We start from the raw sequence: 21,151 nt of genomic DNA on the forward strand, positions 1-21,151 counted from the left end.
GTTGATCAGTCTGTCATATAGTTTATGTGCAGCAGTAAAACTATTATTACCTCCGCCGAGGAGGTAATGTTTTCGGTAGCGTTGGTTTGTCTGTCTGTCTGTTTGTCAGCAGCATAACTCAAGAACTAATTAACGGATTTGGACAAAATTTTGTGGAGTTGTTAGTAATGACCCAATGAACAAGTGATTAAATCCTAGTGGTGATACAGATCAAGAACCAGAACCAGGACCTTTTTAAAGATTCTTTGCTGGGCTATAAATCTAGACACCCCTAGTGACCAGAAATTGAATTGCGGGAACTCCACAAAAAGAAGGCAGGTGTAACTTAGTCAAATGTTCCATCAAGCAGCTTCCTTGGTGGAGGTCTGCACTCTCTGAGTGCTTCTAGTTCGTTATAAATTCGGCGTGATTTCAAGTTGGGGTGAGTCCATTCCCACCATATTAAACTACGTAGGCTATAATGTTTCATGCAAACATAAAGTGTGAATATTGCATGGACATAGATTAATTATATTATATCATAGGCCTATTATATTGTTGCCTATTATGTAGAATATGTGTAGCATAGCATCATAGGGACAACTTGTTACTATAGTGCTCAAACCACATTTGTAGTCTTTTTTTTACCAAGTGAATCAAGTGATTTGGTGACTCATGTGGGTCGAATCTCCATCACTGAGGGATCAAAGTGATTCGGTCACCTTAAAGGAGCCAAGTTAAGCACCTCTAAGTAACACTTTTGGAAGAGTGTAATGCATTGCCTCAGAATAACATTACATTTTTTCGTTTTTACATTTTTACAATACCCACTAATAAAATGGAGCTTATCCTTTATTAGTAAGTTCAATGTAATATTAAAGGTAAGTTTTACTTTATAAAAATGTAGATCAGAGAGGAGTATAATGTAATGTAATGTAATGTAAATAACAATATCCCTAATATCCCAGATTAAAGCCCAGATTAAAATTAGTGTTAATGTAGCCTAGTTACTGAAGAACAGATGACTTCTAAATAGGAGAGGGCCTAGAAAACCAACACATTTTTTATTGTGATACAGCTGTTGTCTTGGTAGTCTAATCACATTTGAGTTGTATCAATTAAACATGCCATCTTGGAGGTACAAGTTGCGTGGCCATACACAGAGAACAGCTGGGTGAATTAAGGTAAATCTTATTAATAAATAAATTAATTACACAAATGGCAATCCATTGTTTTAATCCCTGATAAGTGTGTTCCTGGACACAAAAGAAAATGTATACTAACTGTATGTATGCCTTAACAAGGCAGAATGAAAATGTCTCACCCCAGGGTCTTCAGTGCACAGTTTGGGCTCTCCAGTACACTACTTAGTTTCTCGACTCCAGGGTCTCCCAGGTGGTTGTTGCCGAGATCTAGATTTCTGAGCTTTGATGATTCTTTGTGGATCACAGGTGCTAGTGTTGTAACGCTCTGTTCAGTGAGCCCACAGCGATCGACTCTGAAGGGGAAAGCAACAACCAGAGACTAGAATCTCTATCAACATGAACCTTGGTACTTTCTGTATAATAGTGATATGCTCCTATATCACACTACAAAATCTCAAAAAAAGTTTCACTTAACACAGCATATGTATTCACTGCCTTGAAGTAAAGAATTCTAGTGTAAGTACAGGAATATCTAACCCCAGTGTCTCCAGGGCACAGTTTGGGCTCTTCAGTCCGCTAGTCAGTCGTTGGACTCCCTCATCACCAATTGGATTGCCACCGAGATTCAATTCTCTTAGCTGTGATGATTCTTTGCATAGGACAGATGCTACTTCTGTACAGCTCTGCTCAGTGAATCCACAGCTTTTGACCCTGAAGGAAAAACCAATAACTGGGTGTTGAGGATTCCAATTGATTACTGTCCAAGATTGAACCATATGAAATGGTTTAATTTTGTAAACAAATTGGCACTGCATAGGAAAAGGCCTAACCTCAGTGTCTCCAATACACAGTTTGGGCTCTTCAGTCCATCACACAGTTGTTGTAATCCAACATCTCCAATGCAGTTGTCACTGAGATCCAGTTTTCTGAGCTTTGACATGTTTTGGTTTAGGAGTGATGCTAGTGCTGCACAGCTCTGTTCTGTGAGCCCACAGCTATCGACTCTGAGGAGCAAAATAGCAACCATTGACAAGAAGCTTATTAAAAGTTTCACCACATCTTCATACTGAACTATTTCTACATTGATTTTGTCAGAAAAAAATGGCACTGACAATTGACAATTCTGGTTTCTGTCTGAATGCATGTTGGTGCTTCTACCTTCCCTTACGAAAATGGACCATGGCATAATGGTATTACTATGATTATCATAGTTCTACCATGGCATGTCATTATTACTCTAAGTACTCTGAACCTACTATAATTTTACTACTTTATGTAGTAACTAGGGGTGGGCATAGATATTTGTTTTTACATCTACATTAATCTCACTGTAATCATGAAATTAATCTAGATTAATCTAGATTAATCTATATCAAAATGGCTCAATCAGAATAGATACGCTAGCGAAATAATGACAGAAAAAACCTTGGGGGTAAAGATAGATGGCACATTACACCAGAGCTCATCTCTTTTTTCCAAAATGCATCTCAGCTTAAAAAAAATTGTCATGTTGATACTTGGTGATGAAAAAAAATCACTGCAATATTTGTTAAGTGTGTCGACTATGTTAGGAAGCATTTACAGTCATAAGATACTGAAATTTCAAAATGAACAGTGCTAAGTTGAAAAGGCAAATAGATAAATATATCAAACATTTAGGCTATATAAACAAAATCAACAATTCAGCATTTCTAACACTAGAACTACCAGGATTTTTCTGCCTACCTAAAAGTACCAGAGAGGGGTCATTTGACCCAGCGGCTTTTACCGAATACACTAATCACTCATTTTGTTATGGTAATGAGGCTGTTTGGGGGCCGTGTGTGGGGTGAGGGGGTCAACAGCCAAGACAAACAGGGACAGACAGCTTCTTCCCAAGGGCTGTCAGCCTCCAAAATCACCACAGGTAAATAGCAACTTGCATGAAGATATCAGCAGCAAAGACAGATAGCACAGTTTGGCGGACAGTGTGTTACAGTTTTTCTCCATTGGTTTGGCTCATTTCTTGAAACTGAGATGTCATTCTCAAAACATGGACAAATCCCAAAACTAATTTGCAGTTCCTCACAACAGAATGGCATTTATCATTGCTTTCATCAAATTTCAAATGCTTTTGTACATGTCTCAATCATTTAGTACATCCTTGCAAATGGCTATGTACAAGTATCCTACAGTTAACACAATCAGCTTACATTTAGTACAATTTTCAAATGAATGTACCTTGCTGATCTATCCCAATTGGTTGATTCTCAGTGTAATGGTTGTCCTGAAAACATGTCAGCACATTTTCTTCATATAAGTCATCATATGCAGAATAGTCTGCTCAATTTTCAAGATAGTGTTAGGGAATTGGGATAAAATATTTTGGAACGTTTTGGAAGATGTCATATCAAAATTATGATAATCAGGTTAGTATATAACAAGTAACATCATTTTTGCCTAACAAATGAGGAGAGTTCCACATTGCAGGTGACTAATCTATTTGACCAATCCAATCCAGAAACGAATCGCTATGAAACAAATATACAGAGTATCAGTTGATAGGAATACTGGCAGAGTAAGAGCTGTAGCACCAGTATGTGCAGGTAAGTCAATTATTCATTGTTTATCATTTTGTAACGTATAAGTAGCCAACACTGTGCAGACTGGGTTTCCAATTCTGAGGGTGTCAGTATCCTCCTCTTTACATTTGGAATCCAGCTTTACAATACAGTGTATGACCAAAGCATTTTGCTGAACAGGAACAGAACATAATCAACATTATGTGCCTCAAGCGACCCTGTGACTCAAATGACAGCTGTGAGCTGCTAACAGCCACATTTCCACAACAAAAGGAGTGTCCGCAGGGGGTCCAAAGGGTCAAATGACCCTCTTGTGGGTCTTTTAGGTAAAAAGGTCAATTGACCCCTCCATGGTAGTTCTAGTGTTAATGGAGAGAGAGAGAGAGAGAGAGGGAGAGAGAGAGAGAGAGAGAATCAGCCACTGACTGTTAAAAAGGGCGGCGGCTCTTTTAAGAGCGTACACACAGCAGAGCCAGGCTACTAGACCCTACAGCACTGCCACTGGTCCACAGTGATTTGGCTTTCACCTGACAGTTGTTCTCAGAGTTAGAATGCCAGAGAAGTTACAACTCGAAATTCATTCAGTTTGCCCCCAAAAAAAGTCAAGCGCGACAACCGCAAGGTTTATTACCGTCTGACATGTGAATATCTCACTGAGTCGCAAATGCGCGATCCCAACTAACATTTTGCGAGAGTAGGCATTGACAGTTTCAGTTTGACAATCTTCAAAATGCATATCACACGGAATGTTTTGGAATTATGGCACAGGAAAGATTTCTGGAACAGGACTGTTAGTGTTCCATGCAATGCGTGAGGGAATGTAGGCTATGTCAGGCTGGTTCTCACACATACAATAATGTCTCTACGCTTCACTTCAAACAATAACGTCTCTCTAGTCTACCACTTATGAAAAAGCACTCAAACAACACCTACAACGGCAGAGAGATGAATGTTTTCAGCATGCAAACACTGTTCATATTTAGTAGGTCTGCTGAAACAACAGGAGGAGAGGAGAAGCGACTGGAGCGCAGTCTGAGAGCGTGTGTCAATCAAACGCTATGGTGACGTGCATACCCAAACTCCAAACCCATATTTTGAGAATAGATTAACGTGCGATATTTTCTTTATCGCACTATAAGAGTCTCACATTATCGCAGCACGTTAACGCCGATAACGGCCCACCACTAGTAGTAACATGGTCCTGCCATGGTATGTCATGATTACTCTACCCTTACGAAAATCGACCATGGTTTTAATGCAGTAACCATGGTTTTACTACCAGATGTCATGGTGATTCTAAGAACTATCAACCAACCATAGTTCTTAGTTTTTAGTATAAACATGACAACCATGGTTTGTGACTATGACTTAACTTATGGTTAAACCATAGTATACTCTTTGCCATACACCATGGTCGTCCACCCCAAAAGCCCATGGTTTTGAAAAACATATTGTGGGGGGAAGGTGTCCATGATTAAACCATAGTCACGAACCATGGCTTTCTTGATTACCCAGGAAAAGACGTAACCCCTGAATAACGACATGTGAGCAGCTAGGGAATGGGACTCTAGATCAGTGATTCTTAACCTTTTTGATGTCGAGGCCCATTTTTCCCAGTGCACAGTGTCCTGTGCCATCACACGGTTCATCATGTCATGGGGTGGTGGCTTGAGTGCCTCCGTGACCCGGAGAGCTACACCCGCGAGTGCGCATTCACCTAGTAGGGACTCCCATGCTGAACAGGTCAAAGGGTAGAGGTGAGACAAATTGGACCACCTCGCCCAGAGGTTAAATGGGTTGGCGTAGGGCCAACAATCTTATCCGTCAAAAAACAGGTTACAGAAGCATCAACAACAATTCAAAACCATCACAGCCTGGGTGAGGAAGGGCTTCCACAAAGGAGGTTTATGACGCAGGGCAGTGAAAGCCGAGAGAAAGCTGCAAGGCTGACCCCCCCACCCCCCCAACCCCCTGGACTTACACCAACATCACTAAATGGAATGTCAGGACCATGTACGAAACAGGGCAGACAGCACAGGTAGCACAGGAGATGAGGAGCTACAACATCTCTCTTCTGGGGCTGTGTGAGACAAGGAGGCTGCAGACAGGGTAGCTACGACAGACATCAGGAGAGACGGTGTTGTACTCTGGCCATACCGAAGGCGGTGCACCTCACACAGAAAGGGTGGCTCTGATGCTGGCTCCAGAGGCACAGCATTCTCCCACTGTGCTATGGTCCAGATAAAGTTCAGACTCAAATGCAGAGGTTCAAATATGTTGTCTTGTTTATTCCACAAAAACTCAGAGGATCCACAACAGAGTCCAAAAATCAGTTCAGCAAAAAAGGAGGGAAAAAACAGAAAATCCAAAATTAGAAAAATAGCATGGCAACCAAAAAGCACTTGAAAAATCAGACATCAAAACTACGAGCAGCAAAGTCCAAGAACACAGAAGTTTTGTCAAAAAATTAAAAAGCGCTCACCATGGCCGTGTGGAGTCGACAAAGTCTCAGCGGCCAACAAACAGAAAATCAGAACTTAAATACACCAACTAATTGGTCACATGACAAGAACTCATTAACAACAGGTGGTGAGAAACAAAAATGGAGGGAAGCACGAAAGAAGGGTGTGGCATGGAGCACATGGCAAACCAAAACACAAGATCCAGCACATGTCACAAAGACAGCCAAAACCAAAACAAACAATGCAGGTAAGTGTTCAACAGTGACCCCTTGAGGTCAAAAAGGGACAGAGCACCCTAACAGGACCCCCCCCCTCTAAGAACGTCTCCGGACGTTCTGTGGACGGTCAGGGTGGGTGCGATGAAAGTCTGTACAAAGAGTCTTGTCCACAATGTTCCGGGCTGGGACCCAAGAGCGCTCCTCTGGGCCGTAGCCCTCCCAGTCAACCAAGTACTGGAGCCCCCCACGGACACGGCGGGAGTCGATGAGCCGGCGGACAGTGAAAACCGGCCCACCACCGATGACACGGGTGGGAGGCGGGTCCTTGGGGGAAGGCGCATGAGGGGAGGATAGGACAGGGCGCAAGAGGGAAACATGAAAAGTGGGGTGAATCCTGAGGGACCGGGGCAACTGGAGCCGATAGGCGACCGGGTTGACCCTATGAATCACCTTAAAAGGGCCAACGAAGCGAGGAGCCAGCTTCCGGGACTCCACGTGCAGGGGCAGGTCTTTGGAGGACAGCCATACCCTCTGGCCTGGGCGGAAATGCTGAGCCGGCCGCCGGCGACGGTTGGCCTGGGTCTGGGCGGACCTGGAGCTCCGCAGCAGCGCTCGGCGGGTCTTGTTCCACACCCTCCGGCAGCACCGCATGTGATGTTGGACCGAAGGAACCCCAGCATCGACCTCCTGCTCTGGAAACAGCGGGGGTTGGAAGCCGAACTGGCACTGGAAGGGCGACATCACCGTTGCCGACGATTGCAGGGTGTTGTGAGCGTATTCCGCCCACGGCAGTCAGGAACACCAGGACGCTGGATTGTCCCTCATCCAGGCTCCTCAGGGTTGTCTCCAGGTCTTGATTGAGCCTCTCCGTTTGCCCGTTCGACTGAGGGTGGAAGCCCGAGGAGAGGCTGGCCGTGGCCCCCAGGAGTCTGCAGAACGCCCGCCACACCTGGGATGTAAACTGTGGTCCACGGTCCGACACAACGTCCTGGGGAAGCCCGAAGACTCGGAAGACATGGGTAAAGATTAGAGAGGCAGTTTCAAAGGCAGAAGGTAGTTTAGGCAGAGGAATAAATCGGCAGGCTTTAGAGAACCTGTCGATGACTACAAAAATGACAGTATTACCTTTGGACTTTGGGAGACCAGTGACAAAGTCTGCAGACACATGGGACCACGGCCGCCTCGGGATGGGCAGAGGGCGGAGCAGGCCTTGAGGAAGCTGGCGAGGAGTTTTGCTCTGCATACAGACAGGGCAGGCCATCGCAAAGGTCCTCACCTCCTGTTCCATGTCCGGCCACCAGAACCTTCTCTGGAGGAACTCAAAGGTCCTTTTAGACCCCGTGTGAGCAGTGGGATGGGACGAGTGCCCCCACTGGAGAACTTTGGGCCGTACCCGTAGAGGCACATAGAGCAGGCCCGGAGGACCGGTTCCAGGGTCCGGTTCTTGTCGCTGAGCCTGCCTCACCTCTCTCTCAACACCCCAGCGGACCGGAGCCACAATCCGTGAGGCCGGGATGACTGTGGCTACCTCTCTCTCCTCCCCAGGTGCGGAGAACAGCCTCGACAGAGCATCCGGCTTGGTGTTTTTTGAGCCTGGGCGGTAAGAGAGTGTATAGTCAAAGCGGCTGAAGAACAAGGCCCACCGTGCTTGCCGAGGGTTCAGTCGCTTGGCTTGCTTGAGATACTCCAGGTTTTTATGGTCGGTCCACACAAGAAACGAATGCTGGGCTCCCTCCAGCCAATGTCTCCACTCATCCAGAGCCATCTTCGCTGCAAGGAGCTCTCGGTCACCCACATCGTAGCGGGATTCAGTGGGGCTCAGACGACGTGAAAAGTAAGCACAAGGGTGCAGTTTGCCACTGGACCGCTGGGAGAGGACTGCCCCAACGCCAACGTTCGACGCATCAACCTCCACCACGAATGGCAACGAAGGGTCAGGGAGTACCAGGACTGGTGCAGAGGTGAAGCGGAGTTTGAGGTTCTTAAAAGCTTTCTCAGCATCAGGCGTCCAGAGAAAAGACGTGCCCGTCTTCCTTGTTAGCGCTGAGATTGGTGCCGCCACTGTGCTGAAGTTTCTGATGAACTTTCTGTAAAAATTTGCAAACCCCAGGAATTGTTGGACCTCCTTGATTGACTTAGGTGTAGGCCAATTTTGCACCGCTCTGGTTTTGCTCGGATCCATCTGAATCTGTCCTTTCCCCAGTATGAAACCAAGGAAAGAGGTTTGGGAAACATGGAATTCGCACTTGGGTGCCTTAACGTAGAGATGGTTCTTCAACAGCCTCTGGAGAACGCTCCGGACATGATGGTGGTGTTCTTGTAATGACTTAGAGAAAATCAAAATGTCGTCAAGGTAAACGAAAACAAAGCGGTTTATCATGTCCCTTAGTACGTCATTTATGAGTGCCTGGAAGACAGCTGGAGCATTGGTTAGTCCAAATGGCATGACTTGGTATTCATAATGTCCAGATGGTGTATTGAAGGCTGTTTTCCACTCATCACCTTGTCGGATGCGAACCAGGTGGTAGGCGTTGCGCAGATCCAGTTTTGAAAACACAGTGGCCCCCTGTAGCAGATCATAGGCGGTGGACATCAGTGGTAGTGGGTAGCGATTTCGGATGGTGACTTTGTTCGTTGGGCATAGGCTGCCATCTTTCTTGCCAATGAAGAAAAATCCTGCTCCAGCAGGTGAAGTGGACGGCCGGATGAATCCAGAGGACAGTGCATCATTGATGTATTCTTCCATAGCTTTGTGTTCTGGCAGTGAGAGGGAAAAGATTCGACCACTGGGTGGAGTAGTGCCAGGTAGAAGGTCGATTGCGCAGTCATAGTAACGGTGTGGAGGTAAAGAAGCTGCTCTGCTTTTACTGAAGACCTCTTTCAAATCCCAGTACTCAGAGGGAACTTGAGACAACTCGGCAGGGTCCAGGGGCTCGGTAGGAATCACTGGAGGATTAGCAAAGAGGCAGGTAACATGGCAGGTAGGTCCCCATTCAAGAATGCGGCCGGTGACCCAATCGATGTGAGGGTTATGGAGAGTTAGCCAAGGACTGCCCAGGACCACAGGGAACTCAGGTGAATGGATGAGATGCAGGGAAATCTCTTCTCGATGGGCTTCAGACAGTAGACGAAGAGGGGCAGTTGTTTGGGTGACTTTGCCATCACCCAGGGCCTGACCATCCAGAGCAGTCACCGAGAGGGGCACTTTCAGAGGAACGAGTGGTATCTTGAGTCTTAGGGCAAAGTTGACGTCAATGAAGTTCCCAGCAGCGCCGGAGTCCACCAATGCCTGGCAGGTATGAGTGCCTTCGCCCCAGGAGATGGAAACCGGGAGGTAGACTCCTTGGCCTGGAAACTCGGGAGACAGGGTAGCTCCCGTCACAACCCTCCCTCGGCTGGACGGGAAGGTCCTTTTCCCGATAGCTCTGGACAGGAGGCTCTGAAGTGGGTATTCTTTCCGCAGTAGAGGCAGCACTTCTCCCTCCATCGGCGCTCCTTCTCAGATGTTGACAATCGGGTGCGTCCGATTTGCATAGGCTCAGTCGGATCTGAGATCTGTGAAGTGGAGCTCGGGAACCAAGTTTGAGCAGCTGCATCTGGGGTTTTGCAGGTGGATGTCACATCACGTTGACGTTCTCTGAGCCGATTGTCAAGTCGAATGGCATGCGAAATCAAGGACTCCAGGTTGGAGGGGCACCCCACCGCGGCCAGGCCATCTTTGACGCGATCTGACAGGCCATGATGGAATGCAGACACCAGTGCAGGCTCATTCCAATCGCTCACAGCAGCCAGGGTGCGGAAGGAGACGGCATAGTCAGCAACACTGTTCTTACCCTGCTGGATGTACATGAGTCGTTTGGCTGCCTCGGTACTGGCAACGGACTGGTCAAAGACTCGGAGCATTTCTTCAGTGAATTTCTTGAAGTCAGAGCACTCTGGGCCCTGTCGCTGCCAGATGGAGGTCGCCCATGCTCTGGCCTTGTCAACTAGCAGAGTTATTACATAGGCTATTCTGGCCCTGTCTGATGGATAGGTGGTAGGCTGCAGTTCAAAGGTGAGCTGGCACTGAGTAATGAAGTCACGGCACTCACCCTGCTTGCCATCGTAGCGTTGGGGCGCTGGGAGTCGTGGTTCAGGAGTCGATGGAGGGCGGCGTTGGAGGTCTGCACCTTGAACAGCTTGAGCGGGAGCGGCTTGAGCTTGTGAGGAAGTGGCTTGAGCTTGAGTGGCAGGAGCTGGATGACTTGGAGGAAGCGTTGTGGTCAGTTGTTGAAGAGCAGTTGCTATCTGTTGCAGCATCTCGTCATGACGAGCCAATGCCTGTTGTTGGTTGGTCAATGCACGGCCATGTGTGTCCATGGTTGCGCCGAAGGTGGAGAGCGTGGCCATCAACTTTTCATAGTCCGATACAGGCTGGGGAACCTCCGCTGGTTCTGACATGGCTGAGACTTTCTGTTAGATCTGACTCAGGGATTGAACCCAGGTCACTGGCTTGGCAGGCTGAAGTGCTAACCACTCTGCTATGGTGCAGATAAAGTTCAGACTGAAATGCAGAGCTTGAAATCAAAAATTATTCCACAAAAACTCAGAAGATCCACAACAGAGTCAAAAAATCAGTTCAGCAAAAACGGAGGGAAAAAAACTGAAAATCCAAAATTAGAAAAATAGCTTGGCAACCAAAAAGCACTTCAAAAATCAGACATCAAAACTACGAGCAGCAAAGTCCAAGAACACAGAAGTTTGTCAAAAAATTAAAAAGCGCTCACCATGGCCGTGTGGAGTCGACAAAGTCTCAGCGGCCAACAAACAGAAAATCAGAACTTAAATACACCAACTAATTGGTCACATGACAAGAACTCATTAACAACAGGTGGTGAGAAACAAAAATGGAGGGAAACACAAAAGAAGGGTGTGGCATGGAGCACATGGCAAACCAAAACACAAGATCAAGCACATGTCACAAAGACAGCCAAAACCAAAACAAACAAAGCAGGTAAGTGTTCAACAGTGACCCCTTGAGGTCAAAAAGGGACAGAGCACCCTAACAAGCAGTGGATCCGGTATCCGGCAGGATCCTAAAAATCAAGATCCGGTGTATCTCTAGTTAGAATTAAAATAATCTTTGGTAAAAGCAGCCACAGACTGACTAAAGAGCAGTGTGGCATAGTGAAATACAGATGTTATCTCAGCAGCAGCAACTTTATACACTGTGTCATCTTGTTTATTAAAGAAAGATTACACCAGTGTGTTTCTTTGTTGTAGTTTTTCGATTAATCTGTCAATGAATTAGTAATCCATGAATAGTTCCCCTCCCCATTCCTTCCTCTACCTGCACTGTCGCTTCTGTTTTTTACTCGCATGGTGGGGCTCTTCATCTGCCTTGTCGCTACAGTCATTTTGTCAATGAAAGTGAAAATTTGCGCCGGTCATTGCTCGTGCTTACTGTTGCAATCGAATGGAATTAGAATGTCAGAAAGATAAAATAGATACATTGCAGGGGGGCTGCACTCAGCTACTTCACACATTTGGGGCTGCGCAAGCAGCCTTTCGGGGGCACAGACCAGGCGACAGTAGCAAATAGTGTGAGATGTGTACCTGGTTAAAACGTCATTATTAGGTAAGTTAATTTCGGGACATGCACAGTCAGATTCGGGATTCGGGACAAACACTTAGAATTCGGGACTGTCCCGAACTTTTCGGGACATTTGGTCACCAAAATGGCAGAACACAAAAGAGTTGTGGAAGGACACCTGTGAAGAAGTATTGGGGGAAAAGGAGAAAACACACAAGGAATGGCTCTCCATAGGAGCACAACAGAAACTGAAAGAAAAAAAGAAGTAAGACCAATTGAATAAAAGTACAACAACATCTGCAAAAGGTATATCCCCGAAACGCGACGCTTCCAGTCCCCCATCATTCCTACCACTCCCGTCCACCTTTTCATAAACGTATATGATAAATACAAAATATAAAAGAAATAGATTTAATATCTATACATAGATCTATGACGTGCATAGGCTTAAAACCAAACGACTATTGTGAAAATGAAGCAAAAAAATGGGGCAAATGATAACACTGTTTTAATGGTTCACTATTACAGTGGATCTACCACATTAGGTACAGTGTAATAACCATTGTAACAATATTTAATACCATGTAATACCAGTGTAACACCATGTACCAATTTGTACATCATGTATTTGTGTGTAAGTGGTATTACATGGCATTGCATATTGTTACACTGGTTATTACACTGTACCTAATATGGTAGATTCACTGAAATGGTGAACCATTAAAATAAGGTGTTACCGGGCAAATCAATCCACCCAGTCAGAAGTTATGGGCCAAATGAAAATTCCGCCATTTTGAGAGTGTTGACCTCCACACTCGAATCAGTTCATGAACCTACCCTAGAGCATTGACACACCAAATCTGGGACAAATCCATCCAACTGGTCAGAAGTTATGGGGTAAACAAATATTCGGCCATCTTGAATTCAGCCATCTTGAAAGTGTTGACCTCCAAACTCAAATCAGTTCATGAACCTACCCTAGAGCATTCACACACCAAATCTGGGATAAATCCATCCACCCGGTCAGTAGTTATGGGCCAAACAAAAATTCGGCCATCTTGAATTCAGCCATCTTGAAAGTGTTGACCTTCAAACTCGAATCAGTGCATGAACCTACCCTAGAGCATTCACACACCAAATCTGGGACAAATCCATCCACCCGGTCAGAAGTTATGGGCCAAACAAAAATTCGGCCATCTTGAAAGTGTTGACCTCCAAACTCGAATCAGTTCATGAACCTGCCCTAGAGCATTCACCCAAAAAATCTGGGACAAATCCAAACATCCGTTCAAAAGTTATCGCGTTAACACGAAAGACCTTACGCGGCGGCGGACGCAGCGGCGGCGGACGCAGCGGCGGCGGCGCACGCAAAACCATTACATCCCCGACGCTCCGCGTTTCGGGGATATAACTACAAGTCAATAAAGAGGTGAGGAGAAGTAGGAAGGACAAAAAGGATCATATAGACAATCTGGCCAAACAAGCAGAAATGGCAGCCTGCCAAGGCAACACGAAAGACCTCCATATGATCACTGAAAAGCTGGTGGGCAAATTTCAACAGACAGACAAACCAGTTAAGGACAAGCACGGAAACCTACTCACAACATATGAAGATCAACGGAGAAGATGGGCGGAACACTTTACTGAACTACTGAACCAATCTATTCCAGCCAAGCCACCAGACATTACACCTGCGGAGACAGCACTGCCAATAAACTCTCATAAGCCCAGCAAAGCAGAGATCAAGAAAGCAATCATGTCCATGAAGGATGAAACATCTCCGGGACCAGATAGTATACCAGCTGAAGCCATCAAAGTTGACGTAAGGACTGCGGTTGATATGCTGCACAGTATTTTCTCGAATATACAGTATGGGAGGAAGAGACCATCCCTAATGATTGGAAAGAAGAAATCCTCATCAATATACCAAAGAAGGGCGATCTTACCAACTGCAGCAACTACAGAGGTATAACTCTACTTTCAGTTCCAAGTAAAGTTCTTGACCAAATTTTATTAGACAGGATGAGTAAAGCAGTGGACCCCATCCTGCGGGACCAACAAGCCGGATTCCGGAGCAATAGGTTCTGCACGCATCAGATCTGCACACTTTGCATCATTGTGGAACAATCCATCGAATGGAACTCTGGCTTGTATGTACATTTCATAGAATACGAAAAAGCCATGACAGCATGGACAGGGAGACACTGGAAACTACTGCGGCATTATGGAATACGAGAGATCATCAGCCTGATCCAAAAAAAACCTACCAGGGGGATGACATGCAAGGTGCTACATGCAGGCCAAGTGTCAGACAGTTTTGAGATCAAGACCAGAGAATGGCAAGGATACCATTCATGTTTCTACTAGTTATTGACTGAATCATGAAGACCACAATGGCAGGAAAGAAAAACGGCATTCAGTGGAGCCTGTGGAAGCAACTGGATGACCTTGACTTTGCGGACGACCTGGCTCTACTGTCACACAACCACAAACAGATGCAGGAAAAGACCACTAAGGGTAGGGCTAAGGATACATAAGAAGAAGACCAATGTAATGAGGATCACCAACTCGACCAACAATCCAATATCAATAGAGTATGAAAATACTAAGTGAAAAAATGTGGACTCCTTCACCTACCTCAGCAGTAGGACAAACAGGGTGGCACTGACAAGGACGTAGCAGCCAGAATTGGGAAGGCAAGAGCAGCTTTTATCATCCTAAAGAACGTCTGTTCCTCTAAGGAAATAGCAATGACCACCAAAGTGCGGATTTTCACTTCCAACATTAAATTGGTCCTCTATGGCTCGGAGACATGGAGGATGATGAAGAACACATTGCAAAGGATACAAACATTCAGAAACAGCTGCCTGAAGAAGATATTTAGGATTTGGTGGCCCAACTAAATCAGTAATGAGGAACTCTGGAGGACAGGGAAGCAGGAGCGAGTGGAGAAACAAATTCTACGAAGAAAGTGGGGTTGGATCGGGCACACCCTTAGGAAACCAGCAAACAGCATCACACGCCAAGCCTTGACCTGGAACCCGCAGGGGAAGCGGAAGAGAGGGCGGCCTAGAAACACCTGGAGGCGGGACTCTGAGGCAGAACTGAAGAGGCTGGCAACCAGCTGGGGAGAGGCAGAAAGGACAGCTCAAAACCGTGTTGGGTGGAGAAGAGTTGTGGATGGCTTATGCTCCATTGGGAGCGATGGGCCTAAGTAAGTAAATAAGTACAGTGTCCCGAGGCCCATATTACCCATTTTTATATTATTATATTAAATTATATTAGGCTATATAACAAACCCCAACTCCATAGAAGTTGGGACACAAGGTAAATTGTGAATAATAACAAAATGCTGCCATTTTCAAAACATCTGATTCTTACATTACATGGAGAACGGCACAAAGAAACATATCAGCCATCGAAACTGACCAAAATTATTGTTTTGGGGGATATTCATGAATATGTAAAAACAGCACGTCTCAAAAGAGTTGGGACGGGGACAATAAAAGGCAGAAAGTGTTGAGGAAGACTAAAAACAAAACAAAAGACAACACTTAACAGTTAAATACATTAACCGATGAGATGATTTTATATATTTTTTTAAAAGTGTTAATTCCTATCTTGAACATGATTTCAACACCTTAAATGGTGTGTGTATTCCTTGTCATGTTTTGCAATGTTTTCCTTTCTGTAGTGCTTACAGTGTGACAGGTCTTGACCAAAAGCCCACCATTTTATCACCTGCTGGTCCTTATGATGGAGCCAAACTGTTAAAACATAGTAGAGAATGCAATTTGTCCTTACTATGTGGCAGTAATCGAAGATCCTTCAAAATATAATGCATGAGTGGCTTTTCATGCTGTTTAAAACCCATTTATACCATTCAGCACTGTATTTAACTCTACAGATGAGTGAGAACATCTTAACCAATGCACTACTGCACCCGCATGCCATCATGGAGGCTGACTTTTGAAGTTAGCACTAACACAAGTTGGATGGTCCATTTTCACTGTAGCACAGGATGTGCAATACTCTATTATTGTCAAAAAGAATTGAGTTCTACAACTTCTGCTGACTTCTGTAAGCAAAGGACCGTTTACCATGTCTTCTGGGTCTATTTCAAGTGAGCTCGGGTGCATAGGAGAATGTAACACCCCTGTATCATTTGCACGCATGAAGCATTCTTACTATGGTCAAATTTCAATAGCTGTAATTCCTGGAGTGCTAGTGAGACTACAGCCAATATATATTTCAAGATGTCATGAACCTATACAATGATTTTAATGACAAAATGTGTCTTATATACACTCAATCGTGGTAAATCAAAGGGAATTCAAACATGTATGTAATAACTATGGTGATTATTCCCTTTGCATCTTTAATTCTGAGTGACTCAGCCTCTCTGTGATGATCTTATACCTGGACACACATACTGTCCATCACTACAATTCATTTTGAAATGTTCTTCTTGTTGTTTTATCTTATTTGGATGTTTATTAACGTACATTTCACTGATCCCCGTCCCAACTTATTTGAGACGTGTTGCAGTTATCAAATTAGAAATGAGTACATATGTCCCCCAAAACAATATTTTCTCTTGGTTTTAACACTTAATATGTTGTCTTTTCACTATTCTCCATCTAATGAATAGATTGAATGTTTTGAAAATGATAGCATTTTGATTTTATTCACTGTTTACTAGGGATGTCCCGATCAGCATTTTTTGCCCTCGAGTCCGAGTCCGAGTCATTGAGTTTGTGAATCTGCCGATACCGAGTCCCAATCCGATACTTTTATAATACTTAACTGTTTTTTTGTTTAAAATACAAATTAAAATAGGCCTACAAAAGGCCTACCTTTTAAGCAGACAAAATAACACATTTGCACTGTCAAAACAAAACGGTTACACTTCTGTAGGCAGTGGGACTATTGTATTGGGTCAGAGCATAATGACACATTTTAGATAATGACACACTGAGAACGAATTGAACTTTTATTTTCATATGCTTCCTGCAACCTGTGCTTAGAAACCGATGCTAAGACGGCTCCCTTGTTGTTCCTATCCTGAAGCTGTCCGTAATTATCTGTAAAAACAAGCACTAGAAGGAAAGTCAGAAGAAAAATTGATGCTTATGTTAACAAGTGATAGGATTAAGTTATGTTAGAAGTTGAAAGTTAAGTTAACAAATAGCTTAAAAAGATCGTTTTTTTAAAGGGACACTGTGCAGTAAATGGTCAAAAAAGCTACTGCAACTATGCTGCTCATTGAAACTGTCTTGCCTATTGCCAAATTTGTTCTTTTCATGAACGTTTATTAGGTAGTAAACTAATATTTCTAGTATGGTCCAAGTGCAGTCATGTTTGCAGCTAAAAATGGCTATTTCTGGAAATTCAAAATGGCGGACCATGGAGAAGATCCCCCTTTTCATGTATGAAAAGTGTAATTTTTCCAGTCATAATGAATACTTAGAATTTGATGGTGGTGGTAAATATTCATGAAAAAGGTAACATTAGTGAATGGGTAGCATGAATTCTGGAAATAAACAACTAAAAATCTCACACAGTGTCCCTTTAAGATGCATGCACAACACTGATTCTTGAGAAAGCGGCTAAAACATGTCTCAGCAATAAACTGCCAATTCTGTTGAAAATAAACTACATTTTCATGACCAAAATGAATCCAGGTAAAGACCCAGGGGTCTGTTACACAAATGTACAGTCGTTTGAAATATTTATGTTTAATTTTATTACTTTTCATGGCTATAAACCTGCCCACACCCTGTAAAAACAGCTGTCCCAAGGACAGACATCATCATTTCAATTGACTTAAAATGTAAAAATGACTGATATTATTGAATAATATCACCATGATGTGAAAGTCCATATTGAAGTGGTTCTGCAGATATGCACATAGTGCGTGTAAAGCAATATTTACTACTATTTTCTGATTGCTCAAAGTGTGTCCAGCATATTAGTCACCACCGTCAGATTTTTTTAAAAAGACAATACAATCAGGTATGCACAAGGTCATTGTCATTACTTAGGACCCCTTTTCAAACCTTTAGCTCTACTGAATACTTCACCATCACTGAAGCTCCTGTAAGTTTACTAATTTCTCCTCAATTTGTTAATTTGTTTGGACACTGGTACTGTCCCAACCATAAACTGTCAACACCGTCTGGGTTTTAATAGTATTATGTTACATTAATGTTAATTATATATACTTTTTCAGAAGCGGCATGAAGCCCCTAAGAAACAGAGCGAAAACGAAGTGGCTAATGTGAGCAAAAAATGCACAATATGTAAAAGAGTGTTTTTTTGTCTCACACCGTCAGATGTCACCACCGTCAGATTTTGTTCCGCTGATCATCTTGTTCCATATTTTACTAAATTGTGCTGGTTAATGAAACATTACCAGACATGTTAGTAATAATTGTGAGCCAAACTTATACTCCAGCCTCCACTGAGGTGCATTTGGAGGGTTTTTTGTCACAAAACCTGACGGTGGTGACATTTGATGTTGTTCACAAAAAAACATGTGTTTTACATCTTTTTGACAAGTTTTAAGAATATGCTTCCAATAAGTATCTACAATTATGTTGAATTGTAAAAGTAATTCACTTAAATACAGTAAACATATTTTTTTTTACTTCTAATTCTGTCTGACGCTGGTGACAAAACCAAGAAAGAGCCCATTTTATGAAAAATGTAAAACACGGGGAGCTTGGCCAATACATTCACTGCACAGCCAAGACCTTCATCTATGATAATACACCTCTATATTTTGGATTTGAACAACTTAAAACCCGTTTATGCCACATTTTTTAATAATCTAGGCCTACTTCCTAGAGCATCTAACAAATGAAGAAAAAACACATGCACAAACATACTGTGCACACACAAAAATAAAGTGTTTATGCTAGATGTCATTGACTTGAGAGGGCTATTTATTTTGCTAAATGTAGGTAATAATTAGGTCACTTTCACCACCTTCAGATTACTGTCACCACCGTCAGTTCTTAAGTCACCACCGTAAGAAGGAGTTTTGGACATTTTAAATTAATGTGCTTACAATTTTTTCCTTTGGAGTTGTTGAATTATCAAAGTAATAGCAAATTTAAGCCTACACGAATATTTGTGAAATTACAAAAAAATGTTTGATCTATTTAGGCATTAAGTAAGCATTGTCTGACAGCACATATTTTTAAATTAGAACACATGAAGCAGTATTAAAATAGAATGAAAGTGAATTTTCAACATTTAAAGGTGTATGTGTGAACCAAAAAACACACACAATCACTTAAAAACTCCAGATACATAGGTAACCAAATCAATACACTTTTTATTGCTTTTAATTGTGTCTGACGGTGTTGACAAAAAACAAGGTATGATCGGAGAAAAACCTGATTTCTGAAAAAAATTCAAAATGGGGAGATTGGCCTTGTGCATTTCTGAAAAGCCAAGACCTTTGTCTACGAGGATATACCATATTATTTTGTAATTCACTTTGTTTTTTTCTTTCAAGATTACAACCTGTTTTAGCCACTTTCTCAAGAATCAGTGACAAGATTGTTGAGTCTGTTAAAACACTACAGTCAGTCTATTTTTTTGCTGTTTTCACCTGCATATTGTCGAAAGGTTCAGTAAACATCAATGTTAACTTCCATCAGAGTCCTTGTCATTGCATCAGATTCAACTGATTGCAAATTAATTAGAACTACAGTTGACTGCAGTAGGCGCAGTGTTCATTAATCTGTTGGATAGTCAATGTCGCATTTTGCCGTCCGGAATCCTCACGTGAATATACACTAGCCCAACGTGTAAGTCACCTTGGCTATAGCCTACTTTTGTCTCTGTCATATTTGCTTAAATTGTGTTCATCTCATTTAAATTGGTCAGAGTAAAGACAGAGGTCAGTTGCTTGTGTTAACGTGAAGAGGGAGGAGAGAGAGTAACACCAGTCATGAACGATGTGTGTACATGGCTACAGAACTCACACCTTCATCTTAATGTGTCCAAGACTGTCTGCATGTACTTCACAAAAGAGGTACCACTGAGCTTGATCCCAGCATCATGGTGCAGGGAGAGAAGCTACATGTTGTTCAAGAATTTAAATACCTTGGCGTAGTTATAGACTCACAACTTGGTTTTAAGCAACATTTTAAAAAACTATAGGCAAAATAAAATACAATTTATCTAATTTTAGGCACATTAGGAACAATTTAACCCTTGAGTCAGCAACATTGTATTTTAACGCAATGATCATGTCACACGTCTTACTGCTTAACCAGTTGGGCATCAGCTAATGTCACAACACTAAAAGCTATTACAAACTATACAAACAAGCACTAACAATTCTAGACAGAAAGCCTAGAACATATCATCATTGTCATATTTAAAAAAAACATAGATTATTGGACTGGGATAACTATGTTAAATATAATGACTCAGTTTTAATCTACAAAATCTTCCATGGCCTGGCCCCTCCTCCTCTACAGACATTTATCATAAAAAGCATAAACAGGGCTACCAGAGCCAGTTCCAGGGGTGATTGCTCTGTCCCATTTAGAAAGAGCGCTATTAGTTAGGCCGTTTTCTCTTGCAGAGCTTGTCACACCTGGAAGACAATTCCCAGTAAAATTAGAGAACTGCCAACATTAAACTCCTTTAGTAAACAGTTGAAATTATGGCTACTGGATAATCAATCATGTCAACATAATCTTAAATAGTTAGTACTGGCAGCTGTTTAACTTATTTGGGTATTGTATTTTGTAATTGTATTTTGTATTATATATTTTAAAATGTGTGTGTATTTTTGACTCTCTTTTTTACAACTGTGTGCAATAACTGTGTATTTTTAGTTTTGTTTTAACTTTGTTTTTTTTTAGGGAACATCAAACTTGTCAAGGGACAAAAGATGGAAATTAGCCTCTTGGCTACAATCTTGTATATTTAGCATTTTTGTTTAAATGCTGGCAATATATGCTGTCCCTTTCTTAAATAAATAAACCTGAAACCTGTGAGGGAGAGAAGTTAGAGATTTTTTTTAGGACCGTCTCTGGAGAAGTGCAGCTGACGGACCTGAAGTGTCATCAGCTGATGTGCGTTACAGTGTTCCAATGCCTTTCAGTTGGCAATGTAATGTTGTTCCTGTGGATGTTTATGTGGAGCCAAGAGGGTTTCCACTCTGTGCCACTGCATTGCGATAGATATA

At 43.0% G+C, this 21,151-nt stretch overlaps 1 protein-coding gene across 1 annotated transcript in view; it reads right to left on the reverse strand.

Annotated features, from left to right (window-relative positions):
• Positions 1 to 1,558: 1,558 nt before the first annotated feature.
• The window catches only part of LOC134443414 (NACHT, LRR and PYD domains-containing protein 3-like), a 61,691-nt gene continuing 42,098 nt past the window's right edge, over positions 1,559 to 21,151 (reverse strand). The window contains exons 6-8 of the mRNA XM_063193200.1: positions 1,955 to 2,128; positions 1,662 to 1,835; positions 1,559 to 1,568 (exon numbers count right to left, since the gene is read on the reverse strand). Coding sequence (XP_063049270.1) covers positions 1,559 to 1,568; positions 1,662 to 1,835; positions 1,955 to 2,128 — 358 coding nt within the window. The remainder of the gene's footprint in view (positions 1,569 to 1,661; positions 1,836 to 1,954; positions 2,129 to 21,151) is intronic.

This window comes from Engraulis encrasicolus, unplaced genomic scaffold (assembly GCF_034702125.1).
Source record: "Engraulis encrasicolus isolate BLACKSEA-1 unplaced genomic scaffold, IST_EnEncr_1.0 scaffold_31_np1212, whole genome shotgun sequence".
Taxonomy (NCBI): domain Eukaryota; kingdom Metazoa; phylum Chordata; class Actinopteri; order Clupeiformes; family Engraulidae; genus Engraulis; species Engraulis encrasicolus.